General features: G+C 34.6%; 1 protein-coding gene across 1 annotated transcript in view; it reads left to right on the top strand.

The window, feature by feature from the left end:
• Su(Tpl) (Suppressor of Triplolethal) overlaps nucleotides 1-27,342 on the top strand; it is a 117,045-nt gene that overhangs the window by 55,896 nt on the left and 33,807 nt on the right. Inside the window, exon 2 of the mRNA XM_074122298.1 lies at nucleotides 24,662-24,709. Within this exon, the coding sequence (XP_073978399.1) occupies nucleotides 24,662-24,709 (48 nt within the window). The remainder of the gene's footprint in view (nucleotides 1-24,661; nucleotides 24,710-27,342) is intronic.

Raw genomic sequence — 27,342 nt, 5'->3', positions numbered from 1 at the left:
AGCATGTGAAAGGGATATGATTTTTATTTCTTTAATGGGATTCAGTGAGTTTCGAAATTTCTATCCTCTTCAGTTCAGGTTATTTGAGCTGTTAACAAAACTTTTTTTTTTGCAACACTTCAACATTGATTTGCACACTGGCGACCTTTATGTTTTGATTGCCAGCATTTACTTCAGTTCAGAGTGCTATTTATTAATAATTTCTTCCCCAAAATCATGGGCGATCTCTTGAAATGACCTTTCTCTTACAACGATCAAACTTATAAATTTTATTCAAACTACAAAGGGGGCGGGTCTAGTGGTTAAGAGCGTGGCTTTGTACGTGGGAGATCCCCAGTTCGAATCCCGTGTATGGCTTCTTTTTATTTGTTAGATAAAGTTGTTTATAGTAAAGGATGAGCTTCCACCCCGTCTCAGTCTACGAAACATAATTGAAGAGCTTGGTGCAAAAAGGAGTTATCTATAGTTTAAATTTTTAGTAGGGACAAAAAAACTAAATATGCTTTAAGATGTATTCCTTATGTTGTGTCTGCTGTAAGGATTAGTTAATATATTGGGATGGGGTCATTTGGGGCTCAATTTGAACTTTCTAGGGCATTTTTTAAGCTGGCTATAAGCAAAAGTTATTTTACAGCTAACTCTTTTTTGCACCAAAATCCTAATTTTCAGTAAAAGTTGAGTACATATTAAGTACTTTAGTCAACAGATTTCTTGTTTTTGAGCTTTTAAGTGGCATTTTGGTCTTGTCGAAGCGAATGTTAGATATATTATTATACCTGTCAAAAAGAAAAATTATAATATCTACCTAATATAAACATTAAATAAACCTAATTTTTTTTTTTATGATTTAAGGCGCGTCAACATCTAAGGTTATTGGCGCCCGGAGCCTTTTTCAGTGCACAGCCGGCCTCCGGACAGTGTTCTCTCGTTACAGACAACACTGTCCATCACCGGACAGTGAGCTGTAAGAAGCTCCTAGGAAGAGAAAATCTAAGGGTCAGCAGCTGGATTCGAACCCGGAACCTCCGCGTGGGAATCCAGTATGCTAACCTCATAGCTAATCCCTTCCCTAAAAAACAATAAACCTAATATAAAAATTTTTGTTTGATTGATTGCGTCATCTTTTCTGTTTGGAGCAAAAGTAAGTTATCTGCAAGTAGAAAACTCATTTTTGCACCAAATCAAACCTAGGTTGGAGAATAAGTAATAATAATAAACGAATCTGTTCCTCTTCCTAGGAGCTTCTTACAGCTCATTGTCCGGTGATGGACAGTGTTATCTATAACGAGAGAACACTGTCCGGAGGCCGGCAGTGCACTGAAAAAAGCTCCGGGCGCCAATAACCATAGATGTTGACGCGCCTTAAATCATTTTAAAAAAAATAAAATAAAAAAATAAACGAGTCTGCCTGCATAAAGACTAGAATTGAACATACAATAGGGGGGCGCCACTAAACACATTTTCTGAAAAAAATGTAGATATACTCCTTTTTGCACCAAGCTCTTCAATTGGTAGTTGGACGTTAAGCCCCGCCTGAAAAAATAGGCGATTACTTCATTCAAACTAAAAGTGGTTTTTTTTCACAAAATGTTAGTAACTTCGACGAAGGTTTATTAAAACTATCCGGTAGGACAGTTGTACGAGGTGTGTTCAAAAAGTAACGGGAATTTTCGTTTTTTGAAAAAAATATTTATTTATTCATCTACATTAATATTGTCGCCTTCAAAGTAGTCCCCTTCGCATACAATACACTTGTGCCAGCGCTTTTTCCAATCCTCGAAACACTTCTGAAACTCGATCTTTGTGATAGCTTTCAGCTCTTTCAGCGATTCGCTTTTAATGTCATCTATGCTTGTAAAACGACGGCCTTTTAATGTTCTCTTTATGTTTGGAAATAGAAAAAAGTCACATGGAGCCATGTCTGGCGAATATGGAGGCTGGGGCATCGTTAAAGTTTTGTTTTTGGCCAAAAATTCACGAACAAGCAATGAAGTGTGAGCAGGTGCATTATCGTGGTGCAAAATCCATGAATTGTTTTGCCACAAATCCGTGCGTTTTTTTCGGATTGCTTCACGCAAACGGCGTTGAACTTGTAGGTAGTACTCCTTATTGATTGTTTGACCTTGTGGCAAGAATTCATGATGCACTATGCCATTAAAATCGAAGAACACAGTGAGCATAACCTTCACATTCGACCGCACTTGTCGAGCCTTTTTCGGTCTTGGCGATCCAGAATGCCTCCACTGGGACGATTGAGCCTTAGTTTCGACATCATATCCGTAAACCCATGTTTCGTCACCTGTTATAACACGTTTCAGTAGATCCGCATCGTTGTCGACTTCATTGAGTGACTCTTGAGCAACTTCCATTCTCCGCTGTTTTTGTTCGAAATTCAACAATTTTGGAACAAATTTTGCTGCCACACGTTTCATACCCAAAACATCCGAAAAAATTTCATGGCATGAGCCAATTGATATGGCAACATCATCAGCGACTTCTCTGATTGTGATTCGGCGATCGTTCATAACCATTTCTTTCACTTTTTTCACGTTTTCATCGGTTGTTGATGTGCTTGGACGTCCAGGTCGTTCGTCATCTTCAACGTTTTCGCGGCCATCTTGGAAACGCTTATACCACTCGTAAATCCTTGTTTTACTCATAGCAGACTCACCATATGCCTTTATTAACATTTCACACACTTTATTTCATTTTTTACCCAAAATTTAATACAAATTCTTTGATCCATTTTTTTTAACAAACAAAAATCGCCAAGCTCGAAAAACACGTCTAACCTTAACGGCTGCCACTTAAGAAGTAAACAATGAATATTACTGAAAATTTTATCGTACTTCAGGGGCATGTGTACCAACATAATAAAAAAAAAAAATTTTTACAATCAGACTCTCCAAACCCGCGAAATTTAAAAATTCCCGTTACTTTTTGAACACACCTCGTAAAAGGGTTGAACGTCAAAAACTGCCCGAAAAAGCGTTAGGTTAAAAAACACCCAACTTTGACGTATTTTTTTTTCTCTTTTTTTTTTTTTTTTATATGAAACTCGAAGATGTTGCCATTTAAGGAAAGCTCAAAAAAATTGTTAACTCGGATTCAGTATGGTACTGTTTTGTGTTCACCGTTTTTGACCCCAAATTTGGTTTCTCTTCATTTATCAAGGGCCCCTTATCAAAGAATTTTCTGTCTCTTTTTGGATTTCATCCAGAAATACGAATGCTGGACCTCCAAATATGGACCAAAATCTAAATAGAATATTGATGCGATTGTTATACATACGAGTACTTATTTTTTTGCTTATCCTAAAGTGAAAGTAAAAAAATCAATCAATCAGTAGATAATATTTCCTATAGAATTAATTCTTGTCTGGAATGAACACATGTTTATAAAAAGGAAAATAACTCAAGTTGTAGGTCACGTACACGTGTTTGCAACATAATTCACCCCATTATGAAATGTTGCTCAACTAGAAATTCTTTTTCTAGAAGTTCGTTGAGGGATACGGGTACAATGATTAAGGAAACTGTAGAAAAATGGGCAGAGTTTTAAGAGCAATTAAACTATAAACTATAGTGTTTTATTGCACTTTTTTTTATTACTTTAAAAGTTTCAGAGGAATATACAATTGTCTTTTTTTGGCGTAATTTAGTAATTCTCATGAGGAAGTCCGTCGTAACCCGTTTCCATTGATTCTTCTTAGTCCTTTTTCTTCTTGTGTTCTTGGGTTATGGTATTTCAGCAAACCGAAATCTAAAATTTAGATGACATCCTAAGAAAATGTTTGATTTTTTAGTTTTCTTCTAGAAATGTCCGTTTCGAGTTTTTTGTGTCCGAAAAGTATTTCTTACTGGGCGGGGCGAAAAAAAAAAATGGCTACCTTTTATTTCTTTTTTATTATTTTTTTTCAATTAATAGGTTACGAACTACTTTACTTACTTTTTTTTACTACAAATTTTAGTTATTATGAAAGGAATTTGGATGCCAATTTTGCCATAATGTAAGATAATAAAATTTTATAGTAACATTTGATGTGCCATCAATTTAATAATGAGTTTTTGAAGGTATTCCTGATTCCTCAAATTGGGCTAATAGATTGAACGCCGGGACCGCAGCCACCAGAGGCTTATTGTGCCTTCCCTTAAGTCTAGTAGATGAAACCTCCCCTTCTAAGAGGGTTGAGGGCTTTCCCTACCAGTTCCATCTGAGCTATAATCTTCCTTTGGTCTCGAGGTACCAAAGATATCGTAGCGCAGTCTCTCGATTGCAACGCATTCGAATAACAGGTGGGGAGGCCGTTTCTTCCTCTTCCTGGCACAATCTGCACAACGGTTCCGAGCTTATAAGCCCTATCTTGTGCAGGTGCTTTTTGAACCTTCCGTGCCCTGTGAATAGGCCTGCAATCAGAGTGATCTGATTCCTGCCCAAACCTAGAGTCACTTTGGTTCTTTGTTTGCACAACAAGGGCCCATAACCCTCTTGTTGTGTTTGACCCTAGGAAGCATTATCCATTACTTTTCATGTTCTCTCCAGATCCAATCTCTGAGAGCCTCTATTGGGCTAATAAATAACCTCCTAAATCTTAAGGCGTTGTTGGTGAAGCTCGAATGATGGATGTTCTTCTTAGATCTAGGCTCGACATCCTGGCTATTCTAAATATAGAATTAGAACATTTTCCAAACTATTGTATACAGTTCTTGTTTAATGTGGCCAAGCTTGGCAACTGAAGTTTTTAATGTGGAAATAGTGCTAATAATCAGGAGTACGGGCCACTCTATTTGTTCCTCGGAAGTTGTAAAGACAGTATACGAGGTGTGGCTATTAAATAACGAGACTATTGCTGTAAAACATTTTATTTTAAATTTTTACATATTTAGTTATTATCACCTTCAATATACACGCCTCCACTATCCCTACAACGCTCCATGCGAATTTACCGTGGTTCGAAACTGTGCTGGAAGTCTTTTTCTGTCAGTTCCTGCATGACCGTGCCGCTTTTTCTTTCACAGCTTCAACGGACTGAAATCGTGTTCCTTTTAATACAGATTTGACTTTAGGGAACAGACAAAAGTCATATGGGGGCAGGTCAGGCGAATAAGGCGGATGGCCTAAAACTGGGAGTCCGGTGCCGGTTGTCTTGATGGAGAACCCCGTGACTTTTTCTTCCACAAATCGGGTCGTTTTTTCCTTACTCTTTCACGGAGTTGAGCAAGCACCTTACGGTAGTAATGTTGATTAATTACAATCGATATTTTCATCCGTTTTGGACGTAAAAGGGCGACCCGGGCGGTCATCATCTTCGACGTCTTCTCGGCCATCTTGGAAACGCTTGAACCACTCAAAAACTCGCGCACGTTATTAACATTCATCACCATAAACTTCTTTTTAATAAAAGATAAGTTTCAGTAGCGGTTTTATCAAGTTTTGATGTGAAATTTCACGACAATTCAGATAGATTTCTCTACAAACACGTGAGACGCTGCAATCGAAAGAGAAGGCTTTACGCTGCGCAGCTGTCGGTCGTTAAAGATTTGGCCATACATAGTTCTTCTGTAGCAGCATCAATCTCGTTATTTAATAGCCACACCTCGTATTAGTGTTCATGTTTGAGTTCATTTTTATTTATTTTTTTTGTACTTTTTATTTAAACCATTTTTATGGGAAATGTTTATCATTAAATTTAGTTGGTCTTTAAATTGTTTTTGTTACGAACCTTGAAATTTTATACTACTTCTAAAAAATTGTTTTTTTATTATACATTCACACCTCTAGGAAGAAAGTTTCCCGACTTATATTGGAAGTAATCATTTTATGAGAGTGTGTTAGTTGAAAGGAGAGGAAGAGGATGCGTCTACAATTTACCGGAAATGGTAATGATGGTTCACATTCTTTTCATACTTTCACCACATCCTTGCCACCAGTTTGGACGCCCATTTTTAGTTTAGTTATTTAGTGTATGGTAGTGGTAGACGCAGGTTAGTGCTACTAACACTAGCGGCTCGTCTAGACATTGCCCCACTTCTCTCCGTCACACTGTACTCCACCCGCGCCCCCTTCCACCATATCTTTCACACTTTCTATATCATGTCCTTTTTATCTGCTCTCTTTTAGTAGCACGTTATACATGCAATATCATTCACTCTACACTTGCTAGGATTACATACATACAAAAAACTTGAACTGCATTCTCTAATCACAAGACACTTCTCTCTATACATAAAATGAAGTATTCATTCAATAATTCTATTTATTATGTGTTACGTAATAACTTTATATACTTTATTGTTATTTATTTTTTACTTCTTTGTAGATTATACAAACTAGTTTGTACCGAATCCTTCTTTAAACTGCATCAAACTGTAATAAAGGGTTGTCAAACTCGAATTAAACCACAAATCAATTGATGCAACAGGAGCAAGATTCACGCAGGCCACAACATACAATACAACCTCGATTAACCGGGCTGACCTCCGGCTACAACCACCCCGGAAAACTGAAATCTCGGTTAAACCGAATACACAGTATTACATAGTACATTTGTACGTTTAGAACCAGTTTTCTTAACGGATTCCACTGCGTAAGTGAAATAAAAATTCGACCTAAAAAGGGCAAACGAAAGATGTTTTCTGTTGGAACTGATTAACACTGAAGACTAGCTTGAGATTAGGCTGCTCTCTGGGAAGATTAAATACATTCATATTTCATTGCTAGCTCTGTTACAGATTTAAGCATATAGAATTTAAGCATGGAGAATAATTATGTCTTCGTAGCGAAATGATGCATCTAAATACCTGTTTAAGTCGTCAAACATTCGTTTCCTTTCTACCATATAACGTGGACATATCATTATTATATGTTTGAAATCCTCCTCCTCATTGCAATCTACGCAAAGATGAGAGGACCTTTTGTTGATCCTGTGAAGATACGATCCACACACCGCGTGGTTCGCTCTCAGCCTGCTTATTGTCGTAACAACCCATTTATTAGTGACAGTTCCCTTAAACCATGGTTGTCTAGGTAACTGATCTGCCATAGTTTTATAGAATCTTCCTTTATTACCATTACTGTAATCTGTCTGCCATTTTTGTAGTGCTGCTTTTGCAATTATGTACTTGATATTAGATTAATGTAATATTCAAGTAAAATTACAATATTAATATAAATTGGATATTAAAAAAGCAGTTGATTGTAATATATATAATATATTATGGATAAAATAAAATCTTGAAATTCGGTAAAAGTCACGTGCTTCAGATCCACTAATCAAGACGCATTAATTATTATAAAATTTATTACAAAGATATCCTTTTTTTCGACAAAACATGATTAAAAAAGCTAATTGTTGTATAATTAATTAAAAATCTAAATTTTAATGATTCTGAATAGAACAAATAATACTGATATCTCGAACAAATTCGATAATCGTAAAAATGTTTATAGAATATACACATAGTCTTAATTAATTATGCCTAAACTGTATTCTAGGAAATAAATAATATAAAACCTGATTAGCTACTTCACTATACAATTGCCTTATTAAAATTAAAGATACAAGAATAATTTTGCGAATTTGAGAAGAGAAAAAAGATTAGATAAACTATTTTATCTGCTACTTAAACATCGAGTTTTAAAAAGTTGAAGAACCCATGTATTTAAATAAAACAGCAAGTTCAAGGCGCAGTCGAACGCAATACCAACAATGCTTCCGTGTATTGGGGTGGCTTGCATGTAGGCGCCCGTTTACTGTTGCTGGTCCTCAATACTTTCCCAAGTTTTTTAGAAAACAAGTGGACAGATAGAAATACGATATAGTTAGCATTGTACAAATAATCTATATTTAAATGCAAGGTAGATTGCTTGCGAAAGTATTTGTCTAATACATTAGTCAAACAGTAATGTAGTCTAGTTTATTTTTTTTTTTTTTGTTTAATTCGTCAACTTTCTCTAGTTTAAATTTCATTATAAAGTATTTTCAATTTAGTAACAGTTTTGTAGAGACAGGTTGTGTATCATAGAGATATATTTATACAAGTGTATATTCTATAAACATTTTTACGATTATCGAATTTGTTCGAGATATCAGTATTATTTGTTCTATTCAGAATCATTAAAATTTAGATTTTTAATTAATTATACAACAATTAGCTTTTTTAATCAAGTTTTGTCGAAAAAAAGGATATCTTTGTAGCCATCTTAGAATTAAGCGAATAATCGGGACTTTAAATTAGCATTTCAAGTGGATCAAAATTGATTAATTAGAAGTTACAAATAGAATGCAGAATTTTAAATTTCAGATTCTAGTATCTTTTCATTTTTCTTGAGTTAATCGTTTAACAAACGAACAACTTCTTTATTTTAGAATTCTTACGAAATCAAAATTTATAATATATTTACTCTTAGACGAAAAAATCTTACCTCCCATTATCTTGAACCAAACTCCTGTACCAACTGTGGGCAAAGTACGCTCTACCTTGGACTGTACCTAGACCTAAACGGTTGACATGGAATCCCCATACTAGACTGAAAAAACAAGAAACTAACCAACGCTACAAAACTTCACGCCAGACTACTTGACAAACGATCGAAACTCAACAACCAAAACAGAAGACTCTTCGAAGTATAGGGATCGACTAAGCGTTCCAACTCACTACGCCTCCAGACATTACAGTCGAAAATACTTCGAAAACTTCTTAACGCACCGTTCTATGTTCCTAACCTCACTATATCCATAATGATCTCAAAATCCCTTTTATTAAAGATCTTGCTAACACTCGTTTTCTCAAATTTCATTCCTCTACAGCAGCTCATCCTAACCCTCTCATAGAACACCTATCTTCCTCCGCATTACCAGGTAATCCTCTAAGAAGATTGAAGAGAAGATGCCCTCTCGTGATCTACTCTTATCGTGAGAGCAGTATAGCAAGAGCACGTTACTGGAACGACACCACTGGGTGCCTTCTCCAATCGTGATTTTCTTTTATTTTTTGTTATCAGGTACCATATTTGCTTGTTGCAATATCGTTGCAGTTATAAATTCCAATAAAAGTTTAAAAAAAAAAAAGAGTTCTTGGTAGCTCAAAATATTCCTGGGTATTTTTGATAAATCATCAAAAATAAAAGTAAAAGAAAGCAGGCGCTAATGACCGTGGCACTTGATGCGCCCTTCCCTTCCTAAAAAAACAAAGCAGAAAGCAGAGTCTCATGCAAACAACAATACCCAGATTCAATTCCTTTATTTTCCTGAGAGAATCAACTTGGGATTCATTTCCCTTAAATGTGACTATAATTTCAACTTGAATGTTCTCACGTGAAAAATATTATTTATAATATTTTAATAAATTACTTTTTTAAATCTTATTTGTAATTAATTAGTTAGAATATTTAATTAATTTTTTTTCCGTTAATATTTCATTGCATGTTTTTTTGTATTTTTAATTGAACTCATTAACTTACAACTTGCGAACATAAATCTTCTCACAATTTATGCCCAATGGTAATGAGTAATTTAACGAATTTTATTTAAAATGGACACAATTAGACAACAGCCAGGAAAAAGTGTAATAGACTAACGGATTAGTGATTCTAATGGCAATTAAACGTCCGTCTGTCTGTCTGCGGTTTTAACTCATTTAATTAGTTCCGTAATAACGCTTGTTGAAAGTACTGTGCCCTCTTCTCTTGAGTTTTGACTTTAACTTCAGGTTTTATTCGTACTTTTTATTTAATTTTATTTTTTTTTAATGTCATGTATGCAAAAATAAGCGGCCCTTTTTGGTTGTTGTGTTAACTTTTTTTAAAATTTAATTTTAAATCATAGTTCTAACATAGTTATCAAAGCAAATTATGGGAAAGTGATATTTCCACTAAGTTTAACAAAGACAAATTTACATTAAAATAATGTTTTTACCTTTGTTACGTCAATTGATAACAAGTATATTTTTAATTGTGTCTTATTAAACTATTTAAAGCTTATCTTTTAAAAAAGATATATTATCTTTTTAATAAATACTTCAACGCAGTAATACTTATGCCACTTGCATTACCTATTGTGCAAAAACTTATTACTTTGTTGCATATTTAATTAATAAAATTTGTAGTTTCATAGAAGATGGTTGATCCGAATTTTTGAAAATCGTTGTGTGCCTGTGGTAGTATGTTTTTTATTTAAATTTAAATCTAACTATCCACACAGACTTGGAAATTCCGTTTGTTGGTCCAGGTTGCACGAACTCGCTACAAGTTTCCATCAGAACTTGCACTCTCATTCCAATCCTCTCTTGTCCGCCATTTATCATCTCATCACCATCCAGATCATCCTCCCAGACGATTAAAACGCCCAGTGGCCTCGCGATTTTCTGTCTTTTGAGGAGAGTAGCTAATCCTGGAGACGACTTAGGGAGTGTTATCACTAAGGAACGGATTTTTATGTATTTAAAAATGCCAAATATTTAATTAAAATATGCATTTATTTTCGTCAATTATGTGGAAAATATGTGATTTTCTTAAAATATTTTCTGGAATATTTAAGTAAAATGGACATTTTTTTTATGAAAATGGATTTTTTTGGGGGGGGGGGCAAGTTATAATTATTTATACACGAAAAGAACATTTTTACAATTTATAATAATTTATTAGGAACAAAATAATTTGTTTTTACAAGTTATAATGATTTATACAACAAAGAACATTTTTACTATTTATAAAAAGATGTGTTATATTTTCAATTTTGAAAACTTCACTCTTCGAAATTGTTTGCAACCACATGAAATTTCAAATGTTGGAACGTAAAGTGACGACGATCTGGGCGTAAGATGGACTTGTAACGACTAAAATCCTTTAAAATGGGGATTTTTAAGTTTGTGGAAAGGGATATCTGCTCTAACCAAAGCAGATACACAGATCTGTACTCAGAGTAGACTTACTTGATGGTGGAGATGTAAGGAAGGCTTGATAGGACGTCCTCTCTTTCTTTCTGTTTTTATTCTCTATGTGCGATCCGGTGGCAATATGTTGGGTGACTTGGGAACGTTGAGAGCAAGAAACGCGCTAGTCACAAGCTGTGCAGTACAAAATGTCTCCATCACTTCGAAAAAGTTCTGCTGGAAACTCGCGAAGATATTTAGCAACCAGTTGTTTGTTTGAGGCCGATGTTCGTGGCATTTCACCCAAAAAAGAATACACTAAGTGACCGAACGAAATGAATTGGTCACTTCAACGAACGAGCTGAAAGAACAGACAACGTCAGACAACTTCAAAGAACTAACAAGTGCCCGTCACTGTTTAGCAGCATTCTGTGTAAATTACAATAACCATTGTACCCACTGTGATTCACAGCCTTACAGTCTGTGGTTCACAGTTCCTGTCAACCACCTCCCAATTATGAAAATATGCCCAAAATGAAAAATATGTACATATTTTGATTAAATATGTAGAAATATTTATTTATTTTAATCAAATATGTATAAATATGCGATAACATCCAAATATGTGGAAATATGTGAAATAAAAGTAGACTCAAACATCTTAAAAAGTGTCAGTATGAATACTTCTAGTTGAAAAACGTCTGTAAATTGCCTAGAAAAAAATATGTAAATACATACGAATCCGTTCCCTAGTTATCACTGAGGTAACTTCTCCCCTCAATTAGTGAGTTTGTAGTGGTGTCAGTTATTGTCAATGTTACTTATAGTGTATCTAGCGCTGGTGTAACTTAACAAATAAATTTAAAAAGAAAAAAATTATTAAACATTATTGTTACAAAAATTTTGTTTATTCCAGGATAATATTTGGTTTATTCCAGGATAATATTTGAGAGAATTATAATTACTTTAAACAAGTCAACAAGAGCAGCTTCTCAGACTAATTACAACTTATGGGATGAAGTTTGCAATAACGCGCACTGAATATTAAGTAAATGTCATACTGAACTTGCTGTGCATTAACTTAAAAGAAGAGACATTTATGGCAGAGAATAATTTGAATTTTAATGAATATAGATCAACTTTTGCTAAAATAAGATTATTGCATTGTGGGCGTTCTAATAAAGTTAGACCAGTCTCTTGCTGCTACAGACGAAAATCAATTATTCTGCTAGCCGTATAGTTGAATAAATAGTTTCTATTAGGTTGTCCGGGAAATAATGCAGTATTATGGTTTTAAAAGGAAAAAAAAATTAATGATTTATAACTGTTTTTATTAATCAAAATAGTCTCCATTACTTTCTACACATTTCTGCTAACGTGTGGGTAACTTTTCCATACCCTCTGTATAGAATTTGGAATCCTTAGAATTTATAAATTCAGAAAACACATTTTCTAACGTTCTTTGGTCAATAAATGTTTTATTTTGTAAATAGCCGTCCAGGTGTCTAAAAAAAAAATGGTAATCAGTAGGCGAGAGGTCTCCGGTGAGTAAGACGGGTGTGGCAGAGTCTCATAGCCAAGCTCCAACAATGTGTGGAGTAGTCAAACGTGTGATATGGTGGCCGAGCGTTGTCATGCAACAGAATGGGCCCCTTTCGATTTGCTAAAGATGCCTTCATTATTGCCAATTTCTGATGCTGTAATGAATCAGACCAAATGAAGCCCACCAAACGGTAACCATCACCTTTTTTTTGATGATTTTGGGGGCTTTGGAAAATGTCGTGCTGCTTCTGCTTTGTCAAGCCACTGTCCAGAGATTCTGCTGCTGTCGTAGAGGATCCATTTTTCATCGCAAGTCACAATTCTGGACCAGAAAAGGATCGCTGTTGTTTCGGGCAAAGAAGTGCAGCACAAATTTCATACTGCTGATCTTTTTTAGGCGGTCGTTTATTGTGTAAGGAACGCAACTTTCAAGCTTTTTCACCTTCCCAATCGCCTTGAGATGGTCATCGACGGTTGATTTACTGACTTCGAGTTTCCCTGCCAGTTCTCGGAACAGTTGTTCTGGAATTTTTCTTCCACCAAAGCTCGGAGAACAACATCGTCATCAAGGGCAGAACTTCTTCCACGGCCTTCTTTGTCTTCAAGGCTCAAGTCTCTCTCTCTTGAAATCTCTGGAACCACCGTTGAACAGTGCACTCTCACTTATAATGCCTTCGCTCCAGACATAGTTGATATTTCTGGCCGTTTGGGCCCCGTTCCGGCCGAGTTTGAACTCGTAAAACAAAATTATGCGAAGAAAATTACGATTTGACATCTTAGTAAAGATTGAATTATTTCCAAGTAGCAAAATGTTATATTTTTGTTTGAAAGAGGATTAATAAGTGTTTACATTAATAAAGGTCAAAAACAGTTCACTATTTGGAGGGGTATTTTAAAGAAAACATAAAATCCTGCATTATTATCTGGACAACCCAATATTTCAGTATTAAGCCCAGCAAATGATGAAAATATAATTGTAGGGTTATATCTTCAAAATTATATTATTCACAAATTCAAATTCGTTTTCTTTTTTATTGAATTTCCAAAATAATGGAAAAACTTCTGAAATGTATTTCTAATTTAAAAAATAAATTCTTTATTTAATTTTCCGCAAATCTAAACCTCTTTTTCAACTCTTAAGACTGTCCAAGAATTTGTTTTTATATTTTTACTATAAATATAAGGAACTTTTAATCAGTGCACTACCGGCTTCCGAACAATGAGCTATATAAGAAGTTCCTAGGAAGAGAAAATCTAAAGGACCAGCAGCTGGATTCGAACCAATGATCTCCGCGTTGAAATCCAATATTCGCTGACCACTGTGGCTACTCCCTTACCTGTAATTCCTGTTCGAATTATTGATCCTAATTTTTTTTACAATTGAGAATCTTTTTTTTTTTCTAACTAAAATTAAGGAAGTTAGAGTGAGTTAGACGCGAGAATTTTATTTATTTATTCGTTTTAGACCATGCATTGTTTTCTCACCAGTTCATCTGGATTTAGTTAGCGTTGGGATTTTTTAATGATTATAACTTGTAAATTTTGCTATTATAGTTGTATAATTTTTCCTTAGATATTTGATACTTGAAATATAATACCTGTAGGCTGTTTATTGACTTATTACAACCTTGTACATAACATCTGTTCAACTAGCCTCAAATTAGAAGTTATTTTTGTCCTAAAGTAAGCGACAAACTGTAACGAACTCAATTGCATACTGTAACCTACTTAATTTCTAATTTGGATAATTTTAAACTACCTAAAAATATAAAAAAAATTAAAAAATCTTGTGTTAATTACTACTGTCCAATAAGATTTGATTGAACTTATCCATTTTTCTAAGTATCTATGAACTTAGTAGCATATTTAACTATTACTATCATATTCAGATTATACGAGAAATTATACTCGTAAAACTGCACTTTATGTCGTACTGGATGATTAAATCTAAAGGGGCCAGTAGCTGGATTCGATAAAACTTAATTAATTTTGATTAATAAATATAAAACCCTTGATTTATTAAAATATTATAAGAACATATCTTTATATATTTGAAAATCTGTCTTCTGTTAAACAAATATAATTCTTTTCAAAAATGTATTTTAGATTATCGAATAGCCACGTTTACTTTCCGGCGGGGCTCCTGTCCACCTGTCCTCTTCAACAGCAATCCTCTTCCTTACACAGATCTGGTGCGCTACCTTGGGCTCTACATGGACAAGCGACTCACGTGGAACCCACACACTAGACTTAAAAGACAAGCAATGACAAAACGTGCGAAACTGCTTTACAGACTTCTTGGACGACGCTCCAAATTGCCCATTGAACTCAAACGATTACTATACAGTACAATCCCCAAGCCTATGTGGACTTACAGGACTAGAGCTGTGGGGTTCAGCCAAACCTTCAAACATACGGACAGTGATTTCAATCAAAACTCCTCCGACAGATAGCTGACGCTCCTTTCTACGTGGCTAACCTCACTCTTCACAACGACCTCAACATTCCCTTCATAGACTTCCCAACTCGCCAAGACTAAATACCAAAAATTCCATACTACTCTCTCTACTACGTCAAATCCTCTTGTACAGTCTCTCGCCTCCTCTGACATCCCTAATACTCCTCGCCGACTAAATCGCCAGTGGCCCCGCGACTTCCTTACATTCTGAAGGCCTAAATTATTATTCTCCTATCTCTCCTCTCTCCTCCTCACACTCTCCTCTCTCTGTAGAGAGGGCTGTCGTTCGAAGATTTTCTCTCCTCGTACTCTTCCCGCACCAGTTCATCTCATTCACCTCCTATTTACGTATTGTATATACTATACAGATTGTAAATTACAAAATAAATACGGAAAAAAAAAAAAAAGATTATCGAATAGAACTAAAGATCATTAAATAAGCTGACAGAAGTTCAAGAGTTAAATAAAGCAACGCCATTTTGTCTCGCTAGATATTAAAAGTAAAACTGAAGTCTATACTTTTTATTGAGTAAATGTCACATTATTTGATTGCTCAAACATTTTACAAGCTATAAGTTTAAATATCCATATTTCTAATTAATTATATACATTTTTTTGTATAAATTCATAATATTTTTACTTTACTAACAATAAAAACTTATTTTTAATACCGATTTCATCGATTATGAATGCAAAATGAAGCATGGCTGTGCAACAAAACAAAAAAATGTAAAATTAATTAAAATTACACGATAAGAAAGATTGCTAAACAATAAAAGCGACTTAGATTTAAAAAATAAAAGATTGTACGTAAGAGATAATTTAAAAATGACGGTGTGGTTTAAACGTGGTAGGTTGGTAATGGTGGGGAACTTAGTATATAATATGGAGCCTGCTCAGTGTTGCTGCTGCTGCGGCACAACGCAAGATACACTTTATTGACGTTCACACTCATCGGTACAAGTGGCAGCCCTGTTCTTTTGCACTGTCACTAACCCCATTCCTTCCTTCCTCCATATCAAAATCATTCTATTTACATCTTATCAAATTTTCTATCCATTAATTTTGCCAGACGGTCTACTCTGAGAGACTTGTTGTTATATTAAATATTATACAAAAAAAAAACTGCATCATTATTTTCTAAGTTTTACAAATCTGATTAATTTAAAGCAAGACATGGAATTGTTGTTTTGAAATTGTAAGTTCTAAGATGGGTGATATATTACGTTTTTATATCTTCCAAGGGTGAGGCAGAGTTTTTAAGTTATATGAAGATTCCCGTGCTTAATCTGAATGAGATACCTCTTCATTTCTAGTATTCTGTGGGATTATTTGATGCAACCACGATGAGAAATTAGAAATTATTCTCCTGTAAGTAGGTAATTGATTGCTAATAAATTAGTTCATCCTGAACATTTGGATCTTCGACGCTTTGGAAAAAGGCTCCTCTATAGGCGCCTGGAAAATCCATTCAATCCAGACTGGAGAAGTGTAACAATTGAGTTGCGCAATAGATTGGTCTTCTACCCTTTCGCCATTTTTTTTTGTTTTGTTTCGTCTTCCTGTTCTTGGCGCTGTCACTAATTATAACCTTACTACTTATAACCTCAATGTAAGTAAATACTTCACCCCTTTTTTTTTCAGGTAAGAGTGTTCGTAAATTTAATTATGTTCGATAACAACAACTGAAAATAAAAATAGAACTGCTGCAACTTTTACTTTTCAGTAGATAGATTCTGCCAATGCAACCATCTTGTCCCGCTGTATACATGTATGTACATACATATATGCAACTACTCCCTCCTCTATTACTACTAATGTGTACAACTGTTGTTGTCGGTGGGATCCAATGTGCCCTAGTTTTCAAATCCGCCTTTCATTGCATTAAGGATGTGGCCGTTGCTATTACCATTTGTCTATCGTATTTCTCTTGTGTTGATCCTATTGTTGTACGTACATTCTAACACATATTTACATTTATGAACGGGTGATCTTAAATCAAATCTTCACAGCTATTGTTTTTGTTTAAAAAAAAGAAACGAAAAACAGTATTATATAAATAATAATCTAGTATTTTAAAGGGAATTTACAGAGAAATGGTGTTCTTCAGTGTAGCAGTTCATATTGTTTTATTTATGGTTCCTTGCGATGGTTTAGCTCTTTTTTTTTGGGAGGGACAAGAGGTTACCAACGGAGATGTGACTGAATAGACGTGAACGTTCCCTAGGATTATTCCAAAAGCTTCAAGAGACAGGTACAATTTCTGTACATTATAATGGTGGCACCTGGGAGCTAAATCTTCGCAATGACTCTGCTTGGAAGCTTGTGGAAGTTAAGGCTCCCCCCCAATAACTGGTGTTCTTCAAGAAGTTGTATGAAAGTTCACGCCAAATTTTGGCTAAATTGTCATCCAATTCTTTACAAAAGAGAACTTTTATTTTTTTTTTCTTTTGGTAATTTTGTAATAAAAGTGTGGTATTGTTAGGGGGAAAAGTTTAGCCCAGTGGTCAGAGTATACTGGATTACAACCGCGAAGATTCTGGAGCAAATGTACAATGGGGTAATGTAGAGAAATATATCTGTAGGGATGTAAACGATTCATCAAAGACCTTTCGATTCGATACTGCATGACTATTCTGGCTCTTATGAGGAGAGTAGATCGCGGGGCCATCTTATCTTCAGTCTCCTTGGAGGATTACCTGGTAATGTGGAAAAAGATAAGTGTTGAATTATTAGGATGAGCTGCTGTAAAGGAATGAAGTAGAGTCACTCCATTATCCTGAATAGATGCACTATACTGGCTCTTATGAGGAGAGTAGATCGTGGGGCCATCTTCTCTTCAATCACCTTAGAGGATTACCGGGGATGGCGGAAGAAGATAGGTATTCTTTTGAGAGGGTTAGAATGAGCTGCGGTAGAGGATTGAAATTTTAAGAAACGAATTTTAAGCAAGGTCGTTTAATGAAATCATTTTAATGTAGTTTTTTAATAAATAACTTTTTTTTTACTCCTATTTTATGATTTGCATACTCTTTTTGAAGAATATAAGCGAAATTTGCTGCACTAGACAACCCATAGCTATCGTGGAGGAGGGGGTAGTCCCTGAAAAAAAGGTTTTTAGAAGTTATATGTTCTCGTGGTCTCTTCTAATCCTCAAAATCGTTATTTTTTTTTTTTATCCCATGTAAAACAAAACCAATGTAAACTTAGTGCTTGAATTCCTATGTATTCAAATTTAACAGTAATACTTATTTTATGATTTCCACATTCTACCCAAAATTTGCGGGAAAAAAAGAGGGACAAATTTTTAAAAAGTGGCAACCAACTCCTGTTAGGAAATCTACCATAAATTAAATTATAATTAATTTTATCAATTCAGGTTATATCACTTTCTATTAATATCGGAGAGAGTCTATATCAACGACAAAGTAAGGGAAGTTAGAAGTCGGTAAAAGTGGTTCACTTGATAGTGGACAAACATATGTTTCCTCTGATAACAGACTATGATATGAATATGTATTTAATTAGTAAATAATTTTGGTGCGAAGACTAACATTATTTCCTTGTACTAAAATTCTCGAGGTGTTTAATTACGAGTTGTGGCTATTAAATAACGAGACTGATGCTGCTACAGAAGAACTATGCATGTGCCAAATCCTAAACGACCGACAGCTGTACACAGCATAAAGCCTTCTCTTTCGATTGCAGCGTCTCACAATGTTTGTAGAGAAATCTGTCTGACCGGAACCGTCGTTTGTGTAAAGAGGTGTTAGTTTCGTTTTGCCGAAAACATGATACTATACATGCGATGAATGTTTATCACGTGCGCAAGTTTTTGAGTGGTTTAAGCGTTTCCAAGATGGTCGAGAAGACGTCGGAGATGATGACCGCCTGGGTCACCTTTCCACATCCATAACGGAAGAAAATATCGATTATAATTAATCAACATTACTACCGTGAGGTGCTTGCTTAACTCCGTGAAAGAGTAAGGAAAAAACGACCCGATTTGTGGAAGAACAAGTCACGGGGTTCTCCATCAAGACAACGCGCCGGCTCACACTGCATTGCCCCTGTCAAGACGTTTCTAGCCAAGTACAGCATCCCAGTTTTAGTCTATCCGCCTTATTCGCCTGACCTGGCTCCATGTGACTTTTATCTGTTTCCCAAAGTCAAATCTATATTAAAAGGAACACGATTTCAGTCCGTTGATGCTGTGAAAGAATAAGCGGCACGCGTCATGCAGGAGCTCATAGAAAAAGACTTCCAGCACTGTTTCGAACAATGGTAAATTCGCATGGAGCTTTGTAGGGATAGGGGAGGGGTGTATATTGAAGGTGATAATAACTAAATATGTATAAATTTAAAATAAAATGTTTTATAACAATAGTCTCGTTATTTAATAGCCACACCTCGTGTAGTCACATTTTCACATACCCAAACATACTTTAAACTAAATCTACCCAGAAAATTATTGTAGAAAAAAAGAAAACATCTGACTGCAGCTCCTGAGATGGGTGCATGGCCAATATATTCTCTTAATACTGATTTTTTTATTTCAATTTTTTGTTTTTGAATTTTAAAAACGCGACATTAAGCCCCAAAGTCTTCTCAATCCCATTTGGGATTTCCCTGAAGTGATGATGGTTTGTCCAGCGGTGAAAGAAGAGACGAAGAGATCTCTGTTGGTAAATCAAGGAAAAAAATTGAGGTTTATTTTACATGATAGTGGAACATGCTGTTTAGTTTCCAAATTGTGTAGAATTTGCACATTCGCAGATGTGTTTGATAAGATCTGTTATTCACTGAGATAAGAAAGACACGAGAAGACATCTTTTGCTGTTCTAAATACTGATTAGAAGTTAAATTTTTAATAATAAAGAAGGAAATCAGATAATTAGATTTTTTTATATTTGATTTGGTAGTAGTTTGTGAAGTCAAAACATTTTAAGATGTAGTCTAGTGATGGCCAACTCCAGTGTTGAACACCAGGTTCAATCCGGCCCGTCACATATTTTATTATAATTATTAAAATTAATAATGAAACTTCATATATTTGTGAGCACCTTTTTTTGAATAATGAAACTTAAAAAAAGCTGTGCCAAAAATAGATTGACGAATGAACACCTCAATTCATTCTTAAAGAATAACTACGTCCCCAATAAGGACCAAATTATGACGAAGTAATATCAAAACACTCGCAGCTTCATACATCGCATTAGTTAAATTTTGATATTTCATAGTTTTTAGTTTGCCCATCATTGATTCCCAGTCCTTCCATCACTGATTCCCAGTCCTTCTTCTCTAAAGCTTAGTCCTTGGAGTCCTGTTCTCTGTACGTTGTTATTTTTGTATTTCTGAGCTCATCATTTAAATTTACCAAAATATTAAAATTTAAAATCACTATTTACACTGTGACAACAATAAAGATCCTTGAAATAATGCTATATATATTTAATTTTTGCTGTTTATAATAATTTTGTCCTTGATACTTGGATGTCTCTTCTGTTTTTTTAGTATCATGTTTAATTTTAAAAATCATTTATTATTAACCTCTTTTTTAAATAGATTTATTTTTTATTTAAATAGCCTTTATTTTAATTTTTTACATATTTACCTTTTTTTTGTTGGCTGGTTTTCTTCTAAAATAAAACTATTTGTCGTTGATTCTCATAATTATTTTTCATGCCGTAATTTTTGTTTATTTAAAAATTAGTTTCTCTGGTTAATAAAAATTAATTAAATATAAATTAATCACACTTTATACGTGATTTATATGAATAACGATGTTTTTCTTTTTAAAAATGCTGGTTAGAACCCTTATCTTTGTACAAGCTAATCAAAAGTGATACAAATTTAGTCACGTTTATGTAATAATTTTTGTTATTTTCTTAAAAGATAAAACCTTTTTACAGCTTTTTTTTTTAAATTTTATTCTTTAATTATTTAAAATTTGAAATGTTTTAAAGCGTTTAATTATGTAATAATCTCGGCTGAAGAAGTTTCTTTAGCTTAATACGGTTTTTTAATTCTAATGGAGGGAGCTTTCCAATTTATTTGAAACGATTTCAAATTCTAAGAGATTTTTTTAAATTTTTTTGTCAGGTTATTTTACCTTCTTAAGTACCTGAATGTTCTCGTCACACATCCCATTCTTTTTATAATATTCCAGAAATTTAGTTGAGTACTTATTGGTGACGTACTTAATTTTAATTTAGGGAGATTTCAAATTAAAATAGACAACTTCAAGGTAACTATATAACCAAGATATACGAGGGTCGTTTGAAAAGTCCGTGCAAAGTCAGAGAGATAGCACCACTGGCGCGTATCGAGGTTATGTTTAGTTAGTAGCATCTCTTGGAAGAACACACACCAAGTTACAGCCAGATCGGTCTATTTCTTTGTGTTTGGCATTCGTTTGAATCGAGGAAGTCGAGTGATTTTCAAAAAATGGACGAAAAAGAATTTCGTGTGTTGATTAAACACTACTTTATTAAAGGCAAAACGCCTCAGGAGACTAAAGAGAAGCTTGATAAACATTATGGTGACTCTGCACCTTCGATTAGAACAGTTTATAAGTGGTTTCAAAATTTTCGGAGTGGCCATATGGGCCACAAGTGACGCTGAACGTTCTGGACGCACTGTTGAGGTTACTACTCCAGAAATCATTGATAAAATCCATGATATGGTGATGGATGACAGAAGAGTGAAGGTGCGTGAGATTGCTAGTGCTGTGGGCATCTCGAATGAACGGGTACATAATATTTTTGAACATGACAAAGCTATCCGCAAGATGGGTGCCGCGATTGCTTACGCTTGACCAAAAACGAAATCGTGTGAAGTGTTGCAAGGACGGTTTGCAGCTGTCCCAGAAGAATGCGCAGGACTTTAAGCGTCGTTTCGTCACTGTGGATGAAACATGGATACATCACTACACTCCTGAGACCAAAGAACAATCTAAACAATGGGTTACCAAGGGGGAATCTGCGCCAAAAAAGGCGAAGACCGTTCCTTCGGCCGGGAAGATTATGGCGACTGTCTTTTGGGATTCGCAAGGAATAATCCTCATCGACTATCTGGAAAAGGGTAAAACTATTACAGGTGCATATTATTCATCGTTATTGGACCGTTTGAAAACCGAGCTGCAAGAAAAACGCCTACGATTGGCCCACAAAAAAGTCCTTTTCCATCACGACAACGCACCAGCTCACACCTCAGCAGTTGTGGTCGCAAAATTAATGGAAATAGGGTTCCAACTCGTTTCACATCCCCCCTATTCTCCAGACTTGGCTCCCTCGGACTACTATTTGTTCCCCAATATGAAGAAATGGCTGGCGGGAAAAAGATTTTATTCAAACGAGGAGGTGATTGCAGAAACGTATGGCTATTTTTCAGACTTGGACAAATCCTATTATTCGGAAGGGATCAACAAACTAGAGCAGCGTTGGACGAAGTGTATAAGCCTAAAAGAAGACTATGTTGAAAAATAAAAAAGGTTTACCCCAAAAAATTAAGTAGTTTTTATTTTTGCAAGGACTTTTCAAACGACCCTCGTACAGTGGGTCAAAAAAGTATTCATACACTTTGTTTTCTTACTTTATCTACTGAACTTTTGTTTGTAGGATGACTACTTGTTCAGCACTGAAATCGAAGATAGTAACAATGAATTTAATGCTCTCATTTTCTTTTATAAACATAGAGAATTGATTAAAAAGCAGAAAAATAATTTATTGTATGCAAAATAAGTACTCATACACTCAGTCTGAATGTTATAATTAACGCAAAACTAAAGACCTAATATTTTGTAAGCAATCCCTTTGCATTTATTATTGCCTGAAGCCTCCTTGGCATAGATTCTACCAGGTTTAGTGTCTCTTGAGATGTGATTTCTGCCCATGATTTCTCTTTAAATTGGTTATGAGCTCTTTTCTGGAAGAACATTTCAATTTTCGAATTTTCCTCTCCAAATAAGACCATAAATTTTCAATAGGGTTTATATTACGGAGATTGTGGAGGGGTGAGACGTTGTTTCCGAGAATTATAAAGCAGCCATTCCTTCGTTTTTTTGGGGCGTATGTAAGGGATCGTTAACCTGTTGAAAGAAGTATGCGCTTCCGATGAGCACGCCAACTCTCAGAAAGCCTCGCGTTGCGGGACCCCTTGTTACGCCACAGACCATCAGGAATCCATGCCAAGGAGGCTTCAGGCAATAAAAAATGCAAAGGAATTGCTTACAAAATATTAGGTCTTTAGTTTTGCCTTAATTATAAAATTCAGACGGAGTGTATGAATACTTTTTTTGACCACTGTATGTAAATCCTCTATAACCTGCTCTAGTCGAATATGTATTTACATTACTGCTTGATGTAAATACTTGGGCACTTAATTTCATTTTTACTACCAAATTAATGAAGTAGTATTTAGTAATTGTTAACTGTTTAATCAACAAATACTTTAATAAAGTATTTAAAAGTGGCCACCAAGTTTTTGTAAGTTATTTATTTATTTATTTATTTTAAATAGCAATCCTGAGTAATTGGCAATTATTGCTAAGTGAAGAGATAATATTTCTCTACTAATGGAATTTTAGTCACATTTATTTCGCAGTTGTTGAGATTTTAAAAAAAAAAAAAAAACAGAAAAGTATCAGGTTTTTCACATTGGGTTTTTCCTTTTTTATCACATTATTTTTTACGAGTGGTTTTATCTCGAGATACTTTGTGCTAAAAAAAAAATGTAAATTTCTGACCAAATCGTGAGTTTTTATTCAAATTGTTGATGTATACCAATGAAAAGGATTGGTTCATATTAGCTTTGAGATATCTTTTACTTTGAGAATCTAAAAAAATCGAGCCGAATTAACGATTAAGCTGCTGCGCAATTTTCAATTTTTAAGGAGAGCCATCAGGTTAGTTGTGATTTGAGAATGGTCCAACATCCGGCAACCTACAAGAGATGTATAGAGCTAATCGACCTAGTGGCAGCAAGAAACGTAGGACCTCACTGACAATTATAGAGAGATTAGTTTTTATGTATTATCTTCTATCTCTAAGAAAAGTAGTCAATATCTACATGAAATTGTCTTTTTATAGACTATGGCGGTACGGCTGGCAGACTATAAGGAGGCCTAAAAAAATAAACCTTGACGATAATGACATTTTGAATACAGAAGTTGATTGTAGAAGAGAAAGTTGTTAGTTGCATATAAGTGAATGCTGCCGCGTGGTGGCCAAGTTTTTCTGTCTGTCTATTCTATGAGCTGCAGCATCTTTCATCCAATCTCTTCCCGCCTTTATTATTTTGCCGCCCGTTTTCCCGCTCTTCCACCAACTGTGTTTGTAGTCGTTACTAATTTTACTTTCACCGCATTACTTTTTTTACTTTTACCGATATTAATTCTCACATTATTTATCTTTCATTATTTCCCTTGTTCATTGAAGTGGTGCCAACTGGTGACGTTCTTAATTTTATTGAAGGGGAATTTTAATTAAAATATACCACTTCAGACTAACTATATAATCAAGAAGTACTATTTTGTTTTTTTTAAAAAAAAGTATCTTAAATTAATACATAATTCTTATATAATCATAAACATATTGCTCATTAAATATCTTTTGTTCAAAATTTATTAACCTTTAGTTTCCTCTATGGTTAAAGTAAATATTTTATCTATAGTATTTATTTTAAACTTTTTTTTTTGCCACATTTCGTACTTATTTTTGAATTAATCTAATGGCCAGCACCATATTTTATACTTAATATGATCTTAACATAAGATATCTTTTTGTTACAGAATAAATGTAACCAGACACCGACTATACAGTTCCTAGGAAATGAAGGGGTATGTTATCAAAAATTTTTTAATAAATATTATAATATTTATGGCTGTTTGTGCAGCATGTACTGTGCCTTCAAAGGTGCCTCCTCAGATATAGAGAGCAGTTGATAACCTCCTGGCTTGCAAACCAGAGGAGGCACCTTTGAAGGCACAGTACATGCTTCACAAGTTGAGAAAAGTGCATTATTTTTATAAATTAATGAATAAGTTTGATCCTTTACATGAAAGATATTGATCACTTAAATATGTGGCAGGAGGTTTCCAATTTTTTTTTGGTAATTAAACGCAACTCTCCCAAAATTACCAAATAATTATTAAACCTTCTTGTTTGTAACAGATGTAAAAATTAATTTTTAGCCATTTTGTGTTTGCTTGAGAACATCTAAAGCTCTTAACATTTGATTTTTCTTAGAAAAATCACCCGGAAAACGACTTATTTCCCGATATTAAGAAAAAATACTAGCTTTACTGCCTTGGCAATATTTTTATTAGAAAGGGGATGAAAAAATACATAAAAATGACCTATCGCGTGCTCTTCTTTCTCTTTGATAACAAGTTAAAAAATTGAAATATGATTACTAAATACCAGATTTTGAAATGGCCTAGCACCTTTAATTTTGAAGATATCGAATCGCGATTTCCGATATACTCTTTAAAACTGTGTATATGAAAATAGGGGTCAACAGCGAACCCTCACTTTTGGTCGCGCGTCAGCCGCGTATGCGGGCAGGAATCAAACATTAAGTCACATATTCTGAAACTAGAGGTGACGGGCAACAAATTTTTCCTCTACCATTTTTTGCTCAGCTTAACCGTTTAAGCATGAAATGCATTTGAGCCGTTTGAACTTTACAAAATTCGCTACTTTTCGCGAAAATAATCGCGATGAAAGCATTTTTATATTTAGTTGGACATTTTAAATAATAAATGCACTTTGTACTGATAATTGTTCTCTTTCTATCTCGGTGACTTTGGAGTAGATTAAACGAATACCTTGATAATAAATAGCAACGAGTTCGATTATCTATTGAAAACAAGGCACGAGTTAATAATCTACACAAAATTACCAGAAGCAAAATTATCGCGTATTTTTTTGGTTGGATTTAAAGAACACAAACTGATTGCTGGTAAGTAATTGCTTCTGTAAAAACGATTACTCAAAATAGAAAGTGTTATTTTTGCTCGTCCTATTGTTATTCTTTGATTAATGATTAAAGGTATTTAAAATTAAATATAAAAGTGAGTTAATGCACATTTTATTTGTCAGTCGGGCTTTACGTCTTTACGATTAGATGTTGTGGACGAAGGCTGATATCTAACATTGTTTTACTTTATTTCCTTATGATAACTCATTAACCTCTTGCGCTATTTTGGGCGTGCAATGTACGTCTTTGATAATTTTCTCCTATACTGAAAATAACGTGCGTCTACTAAATTTTCTCGGAAATACTGTACTAGTTGCTACATTTTATTATTTTTCATGTTGGTAATACTGTACTTAGCTCTTAACTAAACACCGTTATTCAAATGTGAAATTAGTGCAATTACACAGAACTGCCTTTTTTTTTATTTAGTCGTACATATTAGATTTATAACGGTATAATAAATTAAAACCTGGTCAGTGGCTATTAAATAACGAGACTATTGCTGTAAAACATTTTATTTTAAATTTATACATATTTAGTTATTATCACCTTCAATATACATCACTCCCCTATCCCTACAACGCTCTATGCGAATTTACTGTTGTTCGAAACAGTGCTGGAAGTCTTTTTCTGTCAGCTCCTGCATGACGCTTGCCGCTTTTTCTTTCACAGCTTCAACGGACTTGAAATCGTGTTCCTTTTAATGCAGATTTGACTTTAGGGAACAGATAAAAGTCACATGGGGGCCAGTTCAGCCCCCATAAGGTAGATGGCCTAAAACTGGGATGTTGTACTTGGCTAGAAACGTCTTGACAGGGGCAATGCAGTGTGAGCTGGCGCGTTGTCTTGATGGGGAACCCATGACTTGTTCTTCCACAAATCGGGTCGTTTTTTTTCCTTACTCTTTCAAGGAGTTGAGCAAGCACCTCACGGTAGTAATGTTGATTTAATTATAATCGATATTTTCATCCGTTTTGGTCGTGGAAGGGCGACCCGGGTGGTCATCATCATCGACGTCTTCTCAGCCATCTTGGAAACGCTTAAACCACTCAGAAACTCGTGCTCGTTTTAAACATTCATCGCCATAACATCTCATAACATAAATACATCGCAAAGCTAATATTTATTTTGGTACTGGGTTCGATTCCCGGTCTTAGGCCTTGGATTTAATTTAATGTTTAATATGAGAAATTTATAGTAAAGTATGTTTGTTATTCGCCTCCGTTCACGACACCTAATTTTGGTAGTTAGACGTAAGGCCCGCCTGAAAATAATAATAGGCATTACTTTACATTCAAGAATATCTTAGCTGGGTGCTGAAAACCATAAAATGAAGTTATCAGCTCCAGATTTTGAAGTTACCATTAACCGTGGAGCGGCTAGAAAAATGCATTAACCATTTTGGGCGTGTACTTAGGTGAAAAAAAAAAACTCACGCTAGACCAAAACCTATTAATTGGCCATATTAAAACCAGGGTCAATATTAATTGT

The sequence above is a fragment of the Rhodnius prolixus genome, unplaced genomic scaffold (genome assembly GCF_049639745.1).
Source record: "Rhodnius prolixus isolate KJV_2025 unplaced genomic scaffold, Rpr scaffold_8, whole genome shotgun sequence".
Lineage (NCBI taxonomy): Eukaryota > Metazoa > Arthropoda > Insecta > Hemiptera > Reduviidae > Rhodnius > Rhodnius prolixus.
Note: the sequence above shows the minus strand (reverse complement) of the source record. Positions and strands in the feature narration are given on the sequence as shown.